Raw genomic sequence first — 21,411 nt, forward strand, 5'->3', positions numbered from 1 at the left:
TTTTTTTAAATTTAACAAATAAATTATGTTCTTAATGTGTCTTAATAGAAGAAAATTTAAATTTGTAATTTTGATTTTTGGAAACTTAGATGTCAATTTATTGTTGTTGTTTTTTTCAAGTGGAAATTAATCTCACTAATGACTACCGGCTCAGTGGAGGGGTTTCAGAAACAGTGTTCAAAGCAAGCAAGATAGCTTTTCACTGGGGAAAATGCAATATGTCATCTGATGGATCAGAACATAGTTTAGAAGGGCAAAAATTTCCACTAGAGGTAAGTCAGTAAGTAGCCGCACTAGTTACTGTTTCATTTTCTAAGTCACTGGGATTTCATTTAACATATAATTTGATTCCTCTGTAATGTAACTTTGTAATTCATACAGTTATATTTTGTTTACTTGGTTAATATCTGCATTTCTCTCTGGACTGAGCTGTATAAGATGCATAGTTGATTTTCCACTTTCTAGTAATGCTGAGTGTCACATTGTATTATAGATGATTGTAAATATTGATGAGTGAATGAATGAATGAAATTCTTCCCATAGCCCATTAGGGAAAACAAGGGGAAACTTCATCAACATACTGGAAAATCAAGAAACTTCAAATTAAAGTGATAAAATATTTCAAATTTAAAATCAGCAAATAAATGTAATGCATAGTAATATATAGTGAAATATGTGAACACTTTCACACATGTCTGGAGAAGGTATAAATTGGTAAGACTTTCTGGGAAGCATTTCACTTGTTCAATACTTACATTTCAATTTATAGCAGTTTTGTCTAAAGAACAATTAAGGACATACTCAAAAATTTGGAGGCAAAGACTTATTTACAATAATAAAAATTGAAACAAAAGGAAATGATTACATTACAATGGATTATTATAGATCTTGTAAAAATCCTGTTTTAGAATGATTTAACAGAAAAGGTTCATCATAAGATATGAATGCTTTTACAAAACAGAAGGTAAAATAGTATACACAGTGTTATTATTCTAAATTTTGTAAAGCATGAAACCAGTTAATGGCAGAGAGAGTACAGAGTCTGAGTCAAACCGATGAGGCTTGAATATTGGCTTCACATTTAGTTAGTAGTTATATGACATAACATTGTATGGCTTATTTAATTTCCCTAAGCTTCTGTTTCTCATCTGTGAAATTGACATAATAGTAGTAACACTTCTCTATAGAGTTATTAGGAGGATTAAATGAAAGGTTGAATTATTACTATTGTAAAAATAATTGAAGGAAACCAAGAAAACATTAATTGTAATTTTCTCTGGGTGATGGCATTATTACCTTTTCTTCTTTAAAATTCCCATATTTTCTAGGTCACTTGTGTTAAAGTTGTATTTTTACTTTTATAATTCAAAGCAGTTATTGATAATAAAAAGAAAATGAGTTAGTTATTTAGTAAAGGATAAAAAAATTAATGTGAATAAGCACATTCAAATATGTGGCTTATAATTTCTTATATATCCTTAAAAAAATATATTTATCAAATTTTGTCAGAAATATGAAAACCAACTCATTAAACAGGTAACATTCTCAATTCTAAGAGTTTACCTCTTTCACAGTACTCCTTAGAACAAAGGTGGAAATTAAGAAAACCCTGAAAATAACACAAGCCATGATTCAGTAAAATAAATTGTTTACAAAATCTGTGTACTAAACCTCATATATTTTTTTTATTTAGAAGCCCCTCAAATCATCTCTCAGAGATGTCATTTGGTTGCTGTTTCTTTTTATTTAATTTTTAAACATTAATGGGTTTTATTTTATTTATTTACTTATTTATTTTTTTTGCCAAACCATGTGCTTTGCAGAATCTCAGTTCTTCAACCGGGGATCGAACTGAAGCCCACAGCAGTGAAAGCCCTGAATCCTAATTACTAGACCATCAGGGAACTCTCTGTTGTTTATTTTTTGAAACACTCACCATATAATTGTGCAAGCAGGAACAACTATACTCCAAGAAAAAATAAAAAAATAATAAATTGTCTCTCCAGATTTTGGTTTCTTGAGTTGTGCTAAATTAAGTGATAGAAGTTTATTGAATAGCTAGGTCATTCCCAAATAAAATAATTTACTGAAACATTTAAAAAAAAAATTGTGCAAGTGGAGAAACTAGAGGGATATCCTTGATTCGCTCTTTTTTCCTGGCCTCTCACATCCTATAATCCTCTCCTCAGTTCTGCCCCTAAATGATTTGTCAGGTCAGAAAAAGGTTCCAGCCATCTTAGCCTCTTACTTGGATGTGTAAGTCCCTGAAGCTAGTTTCTCTCCAGTCTTAATCCCTTCCACTGGCCACTCCTACCCCTTATCCCTGCCCCACATCAAGGACTTTTTATTGCCCTCCAGCCCAAACTGCTGGGACTGCCTCACAGTCCTTCTTGCTGTGACCCCTGCCCACTTCTCCAGCCTCGTATCTCTCTTCTCACATGTGCTCAGCTGAAATCCTAACACACTTTCAGTTTCCCACACTTCTCATACTTTCTTGCCTGTGGGCTTTTCCTAGCTGGACCCTTTGACTTGAACACACATTTTTCTCTGCTGCCTTCTCATTTGCCAGCTTTAAAATCATTCATACTCCAGGGTGGCTGAAAGGTTTTGGTGTCCGCCCAAGACAGGAGACACTGCTTTCTTCTGCTTCACACCCACTGTTTCTCTGATCACAGCCCTCACTGCACATTAATCATCTCTGAGGGTTCTGTTCTTCCCTTAGTTACATCTCTAAACTACCTGAGTTATCTAATTTCCAAGCCCATGACACGAGGAACATCAGCCTGTCAGAGAGTGAAGGCTATCATAGATGTATGAACTGAAGTAGAAATTAACAAGGTGGCTCAGATAGTAAAGACTCTGCCTGCAGTGTAGGAGACCTGGGTTCAATCCTTGGGTCAGGAAGATGCCTAGAGAAGGAAATGGCTACCCACCCAGTATTCTTGCCTGGGGAATTTCACAGACAGAGGAGCCTGATGAACCCATGGGAGCCCATGGGATCACAGGGTCAGATACAACTGAGCGACTAACACACACACATAACCTCACAGCAGGAGGAGAGACTTGAAATAAGGAATTTAGGACTCCTTTGGTATTTTTTTAGGTAGAAGCAGAGATTCCTTGAGGGTTTCACTCTTAGTAGAGCTCAAGACAGTAATATCCAAAACTGGTAACTAACACCATCAAGTAAGTCACATCCATTCAAGGAAGATTGAAACCATATTTGAAAGAATTCCATCAAAATAGTTAAAATAGCATCAGATTATTTATTATATTTGGAAATTTTCTGATAGTCCAGGGAGTAAGACTTTGTACTTTCACTGCCAAGGATGAAGGTTCAGTCCCTGGTCGGAGAACTAAGATCCTGCAAACCGCTCAAAGTACAGCCAAAAAAATTAAAGTAAAATAAATTTATTACATTTGAAAATTGCTCAGTCTCAAAGTGGTAATTACAGGTCTAGATCTGTCTAACTTCATATTTTGTTCTTTGGTGAAGGGTAATTGATAGTAAATGTAGCTTTGTATACATGTAATTGATAAAATATTTTGAAAATTTGTGAAATATAGAATTATATCCTTTATAAAATGTCTTAAATTGAATTTATTGAACTGATAAATTATTTAATTATTTTATTGTCTTTTTGCTGAAGTTTTTGTGAAGTCTTTGTATGTAATAAAGCCATCAACGTTATGTTTATAGATGCAGATCTACTGCTTTGATGCAGACCGATTTTCAAGTTTTGAAGAAGCAATTAAAGGAAAAGGGAAGTTAAGAGCTTTATCCATTTTATTTGAGGTAAATCATAAGTATATATATATATATTCACATAGGGATTTAGCCCTAACTTTTCGATCATGGGGAATATCAAAGCACATTTTTTTAACAAGTAGAAGGGCTCACAAGTGGAATGATAACTGGTCATCATTTCAAAAAGAACAACCTCTTGCCTGGTATGTTTAAAAGGGGACTCTTAATCACAGACTTAGAGAACGAATTTATGGTTGCCAGTGGAGGGGTTGTGGGGAGGGGATAGTTAGGGATTTTGGAATGAACATGTACATTCTGCAGTATTTGAAATGGATAACCAACAAGGACCTGCTGGGTTGCACATGAAACTCTGCTCTATGCTATGTGGCAGCCTGGTGGGAGGGGAGTTTGGGGGAGAATGGATACATGTATGTGTATGGCTAAGTCCCTTCACTCACTGTTCCCCTGAAACTGTCACAACATTGTTAATAGACAATACACCAATACAAAATAAAAAGGTTTTGGTAGAGGGGCTCTTGTATTCCTTAGTTAGGAATGTCACTTCCAATTTCTGTACTTGTACACTATAAGATTTGCCCATTTGCAAAACATCGGTGTGATACAGCAGCAACTGTGAATAGTAAAATTTTTAAATGGTCTTTCCTTAGTTGAAAATTGAAGTTATCAGGTGTTTGTTTTATTCATTCTTACTTTGCTATGGAAAAAAAGTATGCCTTTAGAGGACATTACTTTGGAATACTTAAAATGGAATTCACTAATCTATACATGAATACCTAGTCAAATATTTTATACCATTTTTAGAATGTCATTTTTTCACAGGTTGGAATAGAAGAAAATTTGGACTACAGAGCAATTATAGATGGAGTGGAGAGGGTTAGTCGTTTTGGTAAGCTATCTGGAGAAATCTCTTTCTTCCAGATTTACTTTGGATTCGTATGATTTTGCAATGTTATTAAAATTGCTTGTACCAAGGAATAAGGGAAGATATTTGTAAAGAGGAGAAATCCCTCACATCTGACCCTTGACAATTTATACATTTCTCACTGAAGAACAATTTAATAAGAAATTTTTGTCACAGAAAATCATAAAATGTTAATGTAAGTAGAAAGTTGAAGTTTTCTAATTTTATTATTGAAAATAATTTAATCACATTATGCATTTAAATGTATTTTTTTTACTCTATCTCTGCATGGTTCATCTATAAAAGACTCTAATGTGTAATCTGAAATCATTTTTTAAAAAATTATATTCTAAAGTGAAAAGGGAATTGTTACTCAAGTTCAAATTATTCTATGGTGGTTTCCTTGGTAAGTCCTTTGCTTTACCAATATAAGATTTTTTTGGAAGGCAAATACTTACATAGAACAAGACACAGTGTGCTTTTATATTGTTCTGCTTCCTATCTCATAGATCTTGTAATTTGTCACAGCACATGCTTTTGACAACGTTGGCAGGAAACAGAAAACACATTATTTTATTTTTATTAAGCACCCACAAACAGGGTATTAATGTTGTCCTGAGTTATCAATATAAAGAGGATTATTCCTCTTGGGAAAGTTGCAAAATTTGAAATCAGAAACACAACTCACAACTGATCTTTTTCTTGAAAGCAGAAGTCTGGCCTTGGATTAATTTGTCTTTGTCAATTTTATGTGAGAACCTGAATTAAACAATCTTTTCAGAAATTGGGAATATGTGAGCTCCTACAGTACAGCTTTTTTTTTTTTTTTTTGGAAAGGTATAGTCAAACACAGCATTAAGCTGTTAGTTATCTCCTTGCATCTACCCAGACTGTAAAATGTAACACTGAATACCATAAGTCACACTTAATTTTTCCCTCATTTAGTCAGAAAGCGGAGTCTAAACAGACTGCAAGAAGACAACTAGTTTGAAATCCTACACTTAAAATGATGTAAAATGTGAACTTGAAAGTTCCCAGGCCTTGCACCAGGCTGTGGGGACCACAGAAGTGATGCTAACACTAGTGTTTAGTCCTGATTTGTGTAGCTGTGACACTTGGACCACTTAATTGAGGCCTCTTCAGTGTTTCTGGGGGACTATAGGAGGGTACAGTACGAGCTTAGGAAATCAGTTTGCTCATGTTGTTGGACTAAACTTCCCTTTCTAATATCTACTGTTTGTAAGCCATTAAGGGGAATACTTCATCAGAACCTGTCGCATAATACCCTCCCTGGGAATATGGGTTTCCTAATAGCATCCTGCCTCTGTCCTTGCTCTTAATTCATAAGGAGAACAAATGGTCCCCTGGGCTGGCTGGGAACACATACTTGTCTGCCCTCTGTTCCCCTGTCTAGCCTCTGTCTCTCTACCAGTGCACCAACGTCTTCCCTCCTTTTTTTCTTTTTTTTTAACCAAAAAATAAAATTCTCCACGCCTATCAACTCATCTACTTAATATTTCCATATACTTAGCAAGGACACCTAAGCCCATACAACTGGTAAGTGGTAAAGCGAGGATTTAGAACCTGTCTGTCCAAAAAGATTGTTCCAATATATTGTAGAGATTTATATTAGTTCTGTATTTCCAAACACATATAAAACACCTGTCAATTTGATTGAAATAGTTGTGAAATGTGATCCGTCCAAACTAAGTAAATTAAGTCCTCCCAGAGTTAAATGTTTCCATTTTGAGAGTTCTTGGATTAAATTTAGTCCTATTTCAGAGTCTAGAAAGTTCCCCAGTGCCCAGTAAGCAGAAGGCTTCCCAAGATTGGCTGCCAGCCATCGCTGCTGGGAATTTGAAGGCAATGCTGGTCTTTAGACAGTGACTCAGAAACTGCAGCTAAACTCCCAAATCCTGCCACATATTCTTCATATAATGTGAGTTCCACAAAACCCAACATTTTCCAAGCATCCTTCTGATTATAAAATCTGTCTTATCACAGTGTGAGCTGGTGGCTCAGTTCCTCTATTTTTCTGTAAGAGACAAGCCCATCTTTTCCCTTTCCTCTTTCTTGTGTTCTTTCCTTTCCCTTTCTTCTGTCACACCTACTCTATGTTAGGCATTGCTCTCACGTGGAGGGGTGAGAAATAGGGTGTATAGCATACAAAGATAACAATATAAAGATAATGTGTGAATCTTCCCCAAACAGAGCCTACGCACACGCACACAAAAATTGTTGATTCGTGCACACGCACACAAAAATTGTTAATTGAAATCTTTCAAGTTGCAAGGAAGAGACACACCCAGATAACATCGTCAGTAATTCTCAAATGGGAATTCTCATCAGATGACTTGTGTACAAAAGTCAGCTGATTAGTCAAGTGATTAGGAAAGCATTCCTAATCACAAACGCAGCCCAGGAATTTGTATATTGACAAATCCTCACCACCACCATCCTAAGTCTAATTATCCTAGGTGATGAATTAGTTTTAAGTATTTAATGGCTCTTTCCTTGCCCTGGACTTAGAAATGGTCTTTGTCTTTATCTCCCTCTTACTCTCCTCATCTTTCCCCCTCCTGCCATCAGCCTCCCACTGAAGGAAGATCTGATTGGTTTTTTAATCACTGATTAAGAAAGAAGAGGGTGACAGAGTGAATGACGTGTGTGATTCTTGTTTAGCAATAGTGAGGTCATTCAGACGAAGTGCGTGTTTTTGCAAGCCACGAGAAACCACCTTAGTCCAGTTTTCTCGTAAGGTGATGGTGCAATTAAAAAATACTACTGTGATTGCAAAGTCTTGTAATATTGGAAAGAAACTTAGGACATGCAGGTACATAATAAAATAAGGTAGAAAGTACTCAGTGTATTCATAACAGAGACTACATGAGTGGTGTGAGGTTCAGAAGCAGGAAGAATGGATTCTGTATAGAGATGAGGGAAGGAGGAATCACTTTTTTTTCTGATTCTTTCACTTCTTCCTAACTTTTCCCCCCTTTTATTTCTTTCCCGATTTCACAAAAATTATCTACTTCACCATCCCTATTCAAATCTGATTTTCCTTTTCTGGCCTCTAGGTCTCCTGTTGTCAATTTCATCTCCCACCTAAATTAGCAGGGAGTCAGTTTCTGACTCCTTGCTGCTGCTGCTGCTGCTAAGTCACTTCAGTCGTGTCCGACTCTGTGTGACCCCATAGATGGAAGCCCACCAGGCTCCCCCGTCCCTGGGATTCTCCAGGCAAGAACACTGGAGTGGGTTGCCATTTCCTTCTCCAATGTGTGGAAGTGGAAAGTGAAAAGTGAAAGTGAAGTCGCTCAGTCGTGTCCGACCCTTAGCGACCCCACGGACTGCAGCCTACCAGGCTCCTCCATCCATGGGATTTTCTAGGCAATAGTACTGGAGTGGCTTGCCATTGCCTTCTCCGTCTGACTCCTTACTTAATTAGTATTCTCTACCTCCACATTTCCACAGAACATTTGTAAAACAAGTTTTTCCTTCATCAAAGGAAGAATTGTAGTCCATTGATGCTTAAAAAGGAGGCTATTTAATCACAAATTTTCTAGATATCAAAAACATAAATTTGAAAATGTTTCAGTAGTCACATGTTTGAAATAGTTTCCTTGGTTTCTGAGAACTTGAATCTGAGTCTGAATTCTAAATAATCTTGTCTTGACACTGGAGAAGAGGAAGACATACTTTTAGAAGTTACTGATTAATCCTTTAAACCTAATGTAACCTGAATTTTCTAGTGGATTAAAACTAGATTTAGGTTGTACATACACAACACTATCGATTCAATCAACAGGTTTTTGCTTCTAAGATTTAGTCTTAACTTCAGACTGGAAAAAGTTATGTATCATTTTATTAGCGCTATCCCTCTTCCTGAAAAAATGTCTGTATTACAGGAAAATTAATATTCAATAATTTAACTTTTGTATGTGCTAGTGTGCTCAGTCGTGTCCAGCTCTTTGCAACCTCATGGACTGTATCCACCAGACTTCTCTGTCCCTGGAATTTTCCTGGCAAGAATACTAGAGTGGGTTGTCATTTTCCTACTCCAGAGGATCTTCCCGACCCAGGGATCAAACCCAGGTCTCTTGCATCTCCTGCATTAGCAGGCAGATTATTTACCACTGAGTCACCTGGAAAGCCCAGTGGAAATAATTTTTTTTCCATGAGGAAGTGTCCAGTCTTCATATCGTATAGAACTGTAATATACTGTTAAGGTCGTCTGATCCAATTATTTCATTTTAAAATGAGGAATGTGGGATTCACTAAGACTAAAATCTTGCATTTCTTCGCTCTACTTGAGGTTTTCAACCCTGGCTGCATGTTTGAATCACCTGGGGATTCTTTTTAAAACATGTAGGCACACCTAGCCTAAAAAATGTAGATACCTAAGTCCCACTGCTGCAGATGGGGTCTGGGACACTGGCATTTTTTTTTTAATGCTCCCCAGATAATTCATATGGTACTACTCTGCACTGTGGCACCTCACTTAGACTAGATGAAATTAGCTGTGGAGACTATTTCTTAGTGACCAAAATGTACGAGACAGAAAAGAAGACATGCACTTGGCTGGGCAAGAGTTAAGAGGAAGGGAAAATAAGTTAGATACTGGTAAGCATGCCTGCGTGTGTGCTCAGTCACTTCAGTCATGTCTGACTCTTTGCAACCCTATGGACTGTAGCCAGCCAGGCTCCTCTGTCCATGGGATTCTCTAGGCAAGAATACTGGAATGGGTTATCATGCTCTCTCCCAGGGGATCGTCCCTACCCAGGGATCAAACCCGCATCTCCTGCGTCTCTTGCATTGCAGGCAGATTCTCCCAGGGGATCGTCCCTACCCAGGGATCAAACCCGCATCTCCTGCGTCTCTTGCGTTGCAGGCAGATTCTTTACCCACTGAGCCACCTGGGAAGTTCCTGGGAAGCATATTGCTGCCCATATGGGTGAGAACTGGTACAGAGAGAGCTAAATGGCCAAGGCAGTGCCTTTGGTAAGAGCTATTTGAAAGATGCAAGGTCAAAAATGGGACTTTTCAAGGAGACGGCTATGATTGGGTTGTTTCAAGGTTCCCAGACTTAGGAAAGCTCTACCAATTTTTTGTAGGAATTCTCTATTCTCAATTCAAATTATAAATTAAAAATCAGTATTTTTATTACATATATAAAATTTTAAATACATTTCCTATTCTTCGTCTTGCCTTTTTACTCTCTAAATGGTGACTGTTGACAAACAGACTTTGAGTATCAGGTAGCTCATTTTTCCCTCTGTGAATAACACTTTCTGCAAGCCATTTCATAAATCTCAACCTATCCTACGATTATGAAGATAATTTTCAATGTTTTATTCTAAAAGCTTTTTTGTTCTGTCCACATTTAGTTCCAGACTCTACTTAGAATTGATTTGTGATTATGGTGTGAAGGAGGGAATAAAGACTCATGGTTTGCATAAGTAAATCTGATTGATACAGCATGGTTTATTGAAAAGGCCATGCATTTCAACTACGTAATAATTTTTCCTGTTATAAGTCAAATAATCACATATGTGTGGGTCTGGACTCTTTATTCTCTTCCATTCTTCTCTTAGTCCATCTTTGCCTTTTTTTTTTTTTCTTTCTTACTTTATTGTAAGTAAAAAAAAATGTCCTGATCCTTCAGTTCGCTGTGTAAGAAATGGTGCTAGAAGATGTCCTTGTCTCATTCTTTATCACTAGGGGAAAACCTTTCAGTAAGTCATCCTAAAAGACGATGTTCATTATAGATAATTTTCATCAGAATATGGTTTTGTTTTCCACAAGTTGGTATTCAATCTTATTGAATGATTTCCCGGTATCTAGTCATATGGTCATATGATTTCTGAATCTTTCATATGTAAAAATAATCTTTCCAGCATCTTGCCCATGTAAAGATAGAGCAACTAATATTATGTTGTGATATGTGGAAGAAAATTTAGAATATGTCAGTTTTATCTCCATTTTAGATATGTATCTAAAATGTTCTTAAAATTTCAGTTCTGATTAAATACATACCAAAATATATGTCTCAGTTTCGTAGAGGCTTTGAACAGCTAAGTTCCAGTGGTAGGATTTCAACTGAGATGTATATGATTCCTTTGTAGGGAAACAGGCTGCGCTGGATCCATTCACATTGCTGAACCTTCTGCCAAACTCAACTGACAAGTATTACACTTACAATGGCTCCCTGACATCTCCTCCCTGCACAGACACCGTTGACTGGATTATTTTTAAAGATACAGTTAGCATTTCTGAAAGCCAGGTAATCTTGGAAGTTCAAACAAATGGAATAATTTGAAGCCATTTAAAAAGAATTATTTTCTCAGAATATCTGTTTTAAAGCATTTGCTGATATGTCTTTGAAGCAAGTATGTTAAATTATATGTTAAATTATCTTCTTTCCAGTTGGCTGTTTTCTGTGAAGTTCTTACAATGCAACAGTCTGGTTATGTCATGTTGATGGACTACTTACAAAATAATTTTCGAGAACAACAGTACAAGTTCTCCAGGCAGGTGTTTTCCTCATATACTGGAAAGGAAGAGATTCATGAAGCAGGTGTGTATTGAAATATAATTTTTCTGTAAGTCCTATTAGATTCAGTGTTGTAGGAGGTAATTATGGTATCATGGACAATATACCAGACTTTGATTTTTGGAAATATTTTGATTATAGAACTGTAGTTTAGGTAAGCTATTTAACTTCTCTGAATCTCAGTTGCCATATTTGTAAAATGACAATTAAAAATATTTGTCCTTGGGACTTCTCTGGTGGTCCAATGGTTAAGATTCTTCCCTGCAACATGCCAGGGAGCAGCTACACCCAGGCACAACTAGAGAGTCCATGCCACAAGGAAAGACCCCACATGATGCGATGAAGATCCAGCGTACCATAGTAAGACCCAACACAGCCAAATAAATAATACAATTGTGAATTATGTGCACACACTATAAAGAAAATCTGTTCCTCCTTCCATGAATAACACCATTTTGCAAGTAAGAAACATTGAGATTCAGGAAGGAAAGTTTTTTCCTAAAACATAAAGTAGTAGGTGGCAAAGCCACCCACACACCTCCAAATTCACTTTTTGGCATTTGCCTGTGTTAACAGCTCTAAGAGGGGAAAGAATAAGGGTGAGGTGTTCAGAGCTTGGGAAGATTGCTTCTTGTTGGGATGACTTGGGAATCTCCATGGGAGAAGCACATTTGACCTGAGTCTTGACGTGTGTTGGGGTTTTAAAGAAGTACTCATCTGTGTGTTGGCAGCTCCCAGAGAGGCTAGTGCCTAGTAAGGACAGAAACCCAAGGCACTGAATTATTAACGAATAAAAAGTGAGTCCTTTCCCCAGTTTCCTTCTTTGAAAGAAAAGAAGTTTGTCCTTGTCAAGCCCCAGCGATGGAGAGGAGGCAGAGGGAAAGCCTGTGGAGTGCCCTCTGTGTCTTTTGAAGCTGACACAGCAGTCAGAAGCCTTTGAAAGTGTCCAGAGGACACAATCATTGCATCTACTGACTTGTTCTTTTCAGTTCACTGTGAGGGTGCGCTGGTTCATGAAAGAAAGAGTTGAAGTGGCCTTTGCTTTGGGGACTGAAAACCTTTCCAAGAACATGGTCTTCTTTGATCCCAGCCCTGTAATGAATTTTTGGCTGTGTATAATATTAATTCAATAATCATCTGCTTTTGAAGATTAGGCATTAAAGCAGCATGTTTCTGTTGTTCCAAAGTAATATTTTTGAGAATTGTTTATCCTTTAACAACAACAAAAACAAAGTACAACAGTGATGAATTGCTGTGTTTACTGTGACATTGTTTCAAATTAATTGCTCCAAAGTGAGGAAGTTTAATTATATTTCTACCAACAATGCTAAATACTAAAACTTCCTATGTGGTAAATAATCCCCAATTGATTAAAAAAATTAATTGAAATACAAATGACCAAATAACAAAATATATACAATGTTTTGGCCATATATTAGTCATACTGTATTAGTTGTACTAGTTATTAGTTATATTGTATTAAAACTCTTCAGTGGCTCCCACGGGCTTTCCAGGTGGCTCAGTGGTAAAGAATCTGCCTGCCCCAGTGCAGGAGAATCAAGAGACTTGGGTTTGATCTCTGGGTCGTGAAGATCCTCTGAAGGAGGAAATGCAACCCACTCCAGTATTCTTGCTTAAAAAATTTCATGGACAGAGTAGCCTGGAGAGCTACAGTCCATGGGGTCACAAAGAGTCGGACACAACTGAGTGACTGAGCAAGCAGAGCACACAAAAGCGGCTCCCACTGCGTTTAGAATAAAATCCAAATTGTTTGTCATTGCGTGGTGGGTCCTGTCTAGTACTTGCTAGCCTCAGTGCTTACTCTTCCCCAGCCAACTTCCTACCTTTATCCTGAACTCAGTGAGGTCCCTGAAGAGGGCAGACCACACTTGCCCAGGTTGCACCTAGACACGCCTTTTCCTTCCCAAGGCGTGTTCTTCCCTGCAGTCTTCCTTTATTGTCTCCTCCTTGATCTCAAGACTCAAGTACATGAACAGTTGCCTCCACCAAGGAGCCATGTCTGACCTTCCACCCAGCGCTACCATGCCTGGCTCTGGCCCAGGAAAGGACTGTGCACTTATGGAAGTGCTGAGCCCCTAGGGTACCAGATAAATGATGCTCTTCTGGAAGTGCACAGTGTGCCAGAGCTCCTACACTGTGCATCCAGACTTCCTAGCAGGTGCCATGGTATGATATTGTCCGTTTACTTATCTGTCCCCACCACCACCCTCTGAAGGAAGTAACTAAGTCTTCTATCACTTTGCCTCCATTGCTGGGCAAAAGTAAAGCTCTCATTCATCAAATATTCACAAAATGAAGGAATTGATTTGTGTATAATAAAAGTATGGCAGGATATAGCTTGATGGGTGCTTCTTGCATCATTTAATGTATAAACCCATATGAATGGATTTAATGTAGAATATTGGTTTTTCTTTTTTTTTTTTTTAATTAAAAAAAAGTTTTTGGCCATGCCACAAGGCATGTGGGATCTTATTTCCCTGATCAGGGATCAAACCCGCATCCCCTTCCTTGGAAAACTCAGTGTCTTAACCACTGGACCACCCGGGAAGTCCCCACTTTCCCAGTTAAGTGATTATGGCTAAAAGAAATCATAACAAAAGCAGTAATGGCTAACATATATCACGTGAACCAGTGTGTTCAACCAGGCATTAGTCTTGTTTTTCTCATTTTACACTTTGGGAAGCTGATATTAACTGGTTCACCAAAGTTCGCAGAACTGTGAAAGGTTAGAGTCAGTATTTGTACCCTGGTCTTCCTGATTCTGAAGACTTCCAAAGCTCTCTCCACTATGCTTTATATTTATAAGGGAACATAATTTATCCTTGCATAATTTTATAATAAAAACTGATGACTTTAATAACGTAAAACTTTTTAAAAAACTTAGTATTGGCTTTTTTCAAAAACAAGAACAATGGTTGAATTCTTGCATTTTCCATTATGAGTATTTGCATTCAATAAGCACTTATTTTTCATGTGCATATTCCTATGATTTTTTTTTCCCTTAATGATACAGTATTGCCCTTTTACTTTCTTGAACTGAATTTGAAAATAAGAATTGAGAAAGATGGTAACGATAACCCTGTATATGAGACAGCAAAAGAGACACAGATGTATAGAAGTATTTTGGACTCTGTGGGAGACAGTGAGGGTGGGATGATTTGGGAGAATGGCATTGAAACATGTATATTATCATATGTGAAACGAATCGCCAGTCCAGGTTTGATGCATGAGACAGGATGCTCAGGGTTGGTGCACTGGGATGACCCAGAGGGATGGTATGGGGAGGGAGGTGGGAGGGGAGTTCAAGATGGGGAAGACATGTACATCCGGGGCGGATTCATGTCAGTGTATGGCAAAACCAACACAATATTGTAAAGTAATTAGCCTCCAATTGAAATAAATAAATTTTTTAAAAAAGAAAAAACAATTTTAAAAAATTGATGTATTAAAAAAAAGAATTGAGGGTTGCATTTATGTTCAGGATTTAATCTTTATTAAATTTAATCTGAAAGTGTGTTTTTATTACATGAACATTATAAAAAAGGAAAAAATAGATAAGCACACAGAAGAAAATAAAAATCCCCTATAATGTTATTACCCAGAGATAAATGCTATGAGAATTTTGGGGAATATCTTTCTAGCCTTTCTCTTAAGTTAAAAATATATTATTATGTCTCACAAAAATGAGGCTGTATCATACTTCTCTTTTTTATTTGCATTACTGAATGATATAAATATATCACTAATATCATTCTTAATTTTATGTATAGTATTATCATAGCAATTTATTAAATTTGTCACCCAGCTTGGGACTTTCAGATTATACTTATTTATTTTGCTATTTTAAATATCTAATGTTCTCATTTTGACCAAGAGAGAAGGAAAACGTGTCATGAAAATTGTTAGAATCCTACTCTTGGTAAATGCATGGTAGAAAAATATATTTTGCAAAATACATTGCAAGTAATTGCAAAAGACATGTGAGGTCTGCATATCCATGTAAACTTCTTGGGGGGAGAGATCAAGCCTTATTTGTTTTTTTGCATTCATAGGAAAACTCAGTAAACATTTGTGAATGAATGAGTATTTTACCAGAACTCAGCCCTCTATTTTTGCATTTTTACATAGCATTGCTATTCATTAAAAGGCGTGCATTTTTGGCATCATGGAATGGGCTCTTCTAAGAATCACAAAATTTAGTAGAACCATTTGATCTTGAAGGAATTAGTAAAAATTGTCTTTTAGTTAATGAGAAATATATGTCAGTAACCACACAAACATAACATGCATGTAGAGGAGGTGATGTCCAGCTTTGTCCCCTGCCTCCCAGGAACCAATACCTCCCCGCTGCCCTCTCCTCCCGCTAACAAGACTCCCCCGAGAAGCCGGGACCCCCTGAAATATAGTGAGAAGGAGCTGGGTTTAAAGCCCAGTCAACTTTTGGCTTCAAACCCCAGTGCAAATACTTATTAGTTACATAAATATTGTCAAGTTATTTCGTTTTTTTAAGCCTCATTCTCTTCACTGATAAAATGAGTTTAAAATGCCTACCTTGGGACTTCCCTGGCCGTCCTGTGATTAAGATTTCATGCTTCCACTGCAGGGGGCACAAGTTCAGTAGCTGGTCAAGGATTTAAAATCCTGCAGGCCACGAGGCATGGCCAAAATACATATATATTTTAAATTTTTTTAAATGGCCACTTTGTAGGGTTGTTGTGAGGTTTAAATAAGTTAAAGTTTGCAAGGCAGTCGAGTCCCCTGAACATAATATACTCCAGATCCGTAGCTTCTGTTAATAAAGTGTGTATGTGTTTGTGTATGTACTCTTGTATATGTGTGTGTGTGCAGCTGTATATTTGTATATAGAGACAGAGGGCAAGCTATCACAAGTATAGGGTGTTCTGCAAGTTTTCCATGTTTAAGGTTTTTATGTGTTAAGTAGAATTATAAATGCACTTTAAATCTCATTTGCTAGCATTGTAGTATACTTCATGCAAACTTAAAAAAAACTATAAAATATGAAATGATTTTCAAGGAAGGGTAGCATGAAAAGCATGTCTTCATAGCTTAATTTTGTATTTGAGCTATGAGAAATTTTCTGTAATTTCCTGAGAAAATGTCACAATGAATTATGCATCAGGAGACCCACCTTCTTGAGAAGGTCAGTAGTTGTAAATAGCATTCATTAAGGTCACGTACATTAACTTTGTGCTCTAACTATATAGAGAAAAGTATAGGAAGATTATTTACTTCTTGGAAGATTATATGTTATGAATTGAACGGTTGACAAAGTTACTGTGTATTCATAGAGAAGACTGACTGAGGTACAACTTGAAAGATTTTTTTTTTTGGTTACTTATCTAAAGGGAATGGCATGTAATCATTGAAAAGTACAAAGCAATAACAGATCATTTTTAGTTATTATTTTTAGCATTTGTGGCAATCTTTACATTGATTTTGTTAACATCTGCTACTCCCTGAAGGGAGATCACAACCTTAATATTGATTGTCTTCTGAGTCTGTCACTCTTCAGGTTCTTCTCACAGTAGTCATTAAACTACCTGTCTCGATAATTTTTAAAATGAGGCTCATAAACCTCAAGCAAGAAGGTGGTGGATTTACTAGTGTGCATTCATGGGCATACTTTGCCGTGGGCTGTGTTCACCTGTACCAAACCTCAAGACAATGGGAAATACTGGGTAAAAGCCTAGTGACATTTTCTCTGTCACTCCCCAAAAATCAACACCTGATCTTTTCACCTCCCTCTTCATTTTTATTCATGATCCATGGAGCTAAGACCGCACCTTCTCCCCTAAGACATGTGTCCTTTTCCCAAGGTGGGCACATAGAGCAGCAGAGGCAGAAGGGAACTTCTGTCTCCCCTGGCCCATCTGCACCAGCTTCAATGATGAGCTAATCACGAGACTTGTCACAGTGAGAGTTGTCATGTTCTCCTCCTTTGTGCTTTTATTCACTTATTTCCTTTTCTTTTCCTACCTTTTTTTCTTGTTTCCTCGTGACACTCAGTGCCTTGCCTATTAATCTTACGGGACTTGCAAGGCATGGACATTGCTGTGTAGGAGGTGTTCACGCTTCAGATCCATTCATTTAAGTACTGAGAAGGTGGAGGACTTTGTGAGCTATGTTTATGAAGTTTTTACAATTTCTAGTGGGTAAAAACGTATACTTTTGAAAAGCACAACCTAATTTGGCTAAACGACAGAATTTTTTTTACAGTTTATTTTGCATTCCTCTGTAAATGAAATCTAGGATTTGGAAACTAAAAGCACCCATTACGTTTAATGGCTTACTAAGTTTAAGGGTGAGAGGCTATCCTAGAAATGAGTTTCCTGAAGGCAAAGATGGTACCTCCTTTATTTGTATGTCCAAGAGTGCCTGGAGCCAAGCAGATGAGAAGTGAATGTTAAAAACAAGTTTTTAATTAAGAACCTCTCGTTCTTTATATGTGAGGATCCTTTGCATTTGTGCTGAGTGCTCAGTCATGTCCAATTCTTTGAGTCCCCATGGATTGTAGCCTGCCAGACTCCTCTGTCCATTGAATTTTCCAGGCAAGAATACTGGAGTGGGTTGTCATGCCCTCCTCCAGGAGATGGTCCGGACCCTGGGATTGAACCCACATCTCTTGTGTCTCCTGTTTTGTCAGGCAGATTCTTTACTGCTAGTGCCATCTGGGTTGCTCTTGTACTAAAGTATTGCTTGTATTCTGTGCGACTTGACAAGGACCCGAGGTTTGTCACAGCCTGATCCATAGCCTCGAGCTTGCAGGAACCAGATTCTCCTTGGTCAGTGTTCCTTATGTGATCAGTGACTATGATCCAGGTCACATATAGCTTGTAGAAAGGAATCAGGGCATGTGATTCATTCCTAAAGAAGGAAATGGGACCTCAACATATCGCTCAGTCATGTCCGACTCTTTGCAACCCCGTGAACTGCCTACCAGGCTTCTCTGTCCATGGGATTCTCCAGGCAAGAATACTGGAGTGGGTTACCATTTCCTTCTCCAGGGGATCTTCCCGACCCAGGGACTGAACCCAGGTCTCCTGCATTGGAGGCAGACACTTTAACCTCTGAACCACCAGGGAAGCCCATAGTTCTGGTAGGTAGGTTTATTTGCTCAGTCATGTCCGACTCTTGCGACCCCATGGACTGTAGCCCACCAGGCTCCTCTGTCCATGGGATTCTCCAGCCAAGAGTATTGGAGTGGGTTGCGATTTCCTTCTCCACAACATAGTACTGAGCTCCCTATAATCAAGGAAATTATATTTTTGTTACTATCTTTTTATGTAGCTTGTAATTGGTGTCAGTATATGTTGATCTGGAAAGCCCTTCTTGATTTTTCAATCCAGATAATATGCTTTATAAACTGTATGCCCTTCTAATATAAGCTAACTTTAATATGAAGAACAAGGGAAGCTTGGAAAAATTAGTGAAAATTAATAACTTACTCTGTAGTCAGTCTTATGTCTGAAACATTACCCAGTTTTATGTCTGAACACAAAGTGGTGAATTAGCAAGATTGTTATTTAGGAGATCCTGTCCTACCTTAGAAGAGTAACACGTTGGCAAGGTCATAGACTATATATAGAAGTACTAGTCTTTCTCTTGAATACATTCTAAAGTATATATTTTTTTCTATAAAATTCTGTATTTCAGCACCTAAAAGATAAGCTTCAGCTATAGCTTATAATGTGTTCCTAAGCTATGATTATCAATAAACAAGTGTTTAAAAATAAGCTTCTAATTGCAATATACATTTGAACTATTAAATTACTAATAAGCTTTTACAGATATATAAAGAAGAAAGTAAATGAATTAAAACCTGGTGGCAAAGAAATGTGAATTTCTTTTTAAAGTCCTATTTTATATTAATGCTGATTCTTAGAATTTGAAGTACCTGCTGACTTCTAATACTAAGGTGAGATAAACACAGACACTTGATCAAAATTCCTTGCACTATTTAGGAAGCAGTCCTTTGTGTATTTTGAAGTAAGTAATTTTACATTTTGCTCAGATTTTTATGTTTTGTGTGCATGCATAAAACTTTCATGCATTTTAAGATAGTTTCATCTCTGAGGAAAAGATAGTTCACTTTAATTCATTCTCACTCTATGCAAAGTGGGGTTGACTTTTGAACAAAATCTACAAATGATATTGTCCAAAATCACTTTCAGCCTTTGGGACTCTGTGGGAGAGGGTGAAGGTGGGATGACTGGGGAGAACGGCATTGTAGCATGTATATTATCATATGTGACCAGTCCAGGTTCGACGCATGATACAGGATGCTTGGGGCTGGTGCACGGGGATGACCTGGAGGGAGGATATGGGGAAGAGGGAGGTGGGAGGGGGGTTCAAGAAAGGGAACACATATACACCCGGGGCGGATTCGTGTCAATGTATGGCAAAACCAACCAATATATTAATGTAAGGTAATTTGCCTCCAATAAAATAAATTAAAAAAAAAATAAAAACAGACATGAGGTTCATCAGAAGCAAGACTAAGTCAAACTTGTGTCTCTAATGGTAAGTTAAGTGACTGCCTCACTTTTGAGATGATGTGATGGTCTTCTGCCATCTGGTGGACACTTTAGAAGTGTCACTAGATAGAGTAATGATGCAGTCTAGACCTAAATAGGAATACATTTTCAAAGAATTGTTCTCTTATTTCCAAAGGAACACTGCACCCTATATCCTTGATAAACAAATAATATTATAATTTTAATTGTGAAAAGTTCTGTCTCTAACTCATATAAAGTTATTCCTATATTGATCTAAAGCATATATGTGTATATGTGTTTATATTGCTCTGAATCATTCGTATGCCACTGCTAGCACAGCATTCAGTTCAGTTCAGTTCAGTTCAGTCGCTCAGTCATGTCCGACTCTTTGTGACCCCATGAATCACAGCACGCCAGGCCTCCCTGTCCATCACCAACTCCCGGAGTTCACTCAAACTTACCTCCATCGAGTCAGTGATGCCATCCAGCCATCTCACATCTCATTCTCTGTCGTCCCCTTCTCCTCCTGCCCCCAATCCCTCCCAGCATCAGAGTCTTTTCCAGTGAGTCAACTCGTCGCATGAGGTGGCCAAAGTATTGGAGTTTCAGCTTTAGCATCAGTCCTTCCAATGAACACCCAGGATTGATCTCCTTTAGAATGGACTGGTTGGATCTCCTTGCAGTCCAAGGGACTCTCAAGAGTCTTCTCCAACACCACAGTTCAAAAGCATCAGTTCTTCAGGGATCAGCTTAATACATATGCTAAAATGTCTATTATTGAATACTGTATCTAAAATGTTTCCGTTTATAAAGTCAGTTGTTAGTTTTGGGTGCCCTCCTGTGTTCATATGGAAAACTACAGCCCAGTAAAGACAAAAAGGCTTTTTTGATCACATTCTCATGGTGCTGCTTGCATGTTTCCATTGAATCCTAGAAATAGTTTTGGTAGTGGTAATGATTGGTTGACTTCAGTCGACTGCATGGTCTCGTGTGGTGACTTTGTAAATTCAGGTATACCTTTAAAGCAAAGCCTGGATTCTGTGAGCATAATGATTACTGTTTGACCTTGAAGACCTTTGTCTCCCTCTCTTCCCCAAATATCTCCAGCCTGGAAGATATTATATTTATTACTGTGCTTCATTAGCATGATATCATGAATTAAAAAATTTTTTTTCTTCACAATTAGTTCAGATGATCACATTATGAATGTATTTCAGAAAGTGTCAGAGTGCTCTTTCTGACGGGACTGCATTTTTGCCATGAGTCCCAGCAAGGGCTTCAATTCATTTTAAGAAGTCCCCAAACGAGTTTCAAACTGTTTTTTCAGCTGAGACAGACATATCTTATAATTCTCTGAAATTAATTGCTTAGTCTATTTATAAGGCCAAAGTGTGACTTTTTTGTCAGGAGGTCTGAAAAATATTGAAATAATGGTTTCAGTTCTCTGGTTTGCTGTGATAGGGAATTTTTAATTATTTCAAAGATTTACAAACAAGACCATCTTTTAATTTTGAAATTCTCCTCAAATGAGCTAAACATATTTGTCAGGTGCCAAATAAGAGTAATAAAAGCACCATAAACTTGAAGATATCCTTTGTTTATTTCTGAAAATGAATTTGTATTCCCCATACATTCAAGACAGTTTTCTATGCAA

At 37.5% G+C, this 21,411-nt stretch overlaps 1 protein-coding gene across 3 annotated transcripts in view; it reads left to right on the plus strand.

Moving 5' to 3' along the window:
• PTPRZ1 (protein tyrosine phosphatase receptor type Z1) overlaps positions 1 to 21,411 on the plus strand; it is a 200,944-nt gene that overhangs the window by 110,824 nt on the left and 68,709 nt on the right. For all 3 annotated transcript variants that reach the window (XM_055421178.2, XM_055421179.2, XM_088834645.1), the window contains exons 4-8: positions 121 to 272; positions 3,701 to 3,796; positions 4,589 to 4,655; positions 10,793 to 10,950; positions 11,094 to 11,244. In XM_055421178.2, the coding sequence (XP_055277153.2) occupies positions 121 to 272; positions 3,701 to 3,796; positions 4,589 to 4,655; positions 10,793 to 10,950; positions 11,094 to 11,244 (624 nt within the window). The remainder of the gene's footprint in view (positions 1 to 120; positions 273 to 3,700; positions 3,797 to 4,588; positions 4,656 to 10,792; positions 10,951 to 11,093; positions 11,245 to 21,411) is intronic.

Source organism: Moschus berezovskii, chromosome 3 (assembly GCF_049115385.1).
Source record: "Moschus berezovskii isolate FMDL1 chromosome 3, NW_MosBer_1.0, whole genome shotgun sequence".
NCBI lineage: Eukaryota > Metazoa > Chordata > Mammalia > Artiodactyla > Moschidae > Moschus > Moschus berezovskii.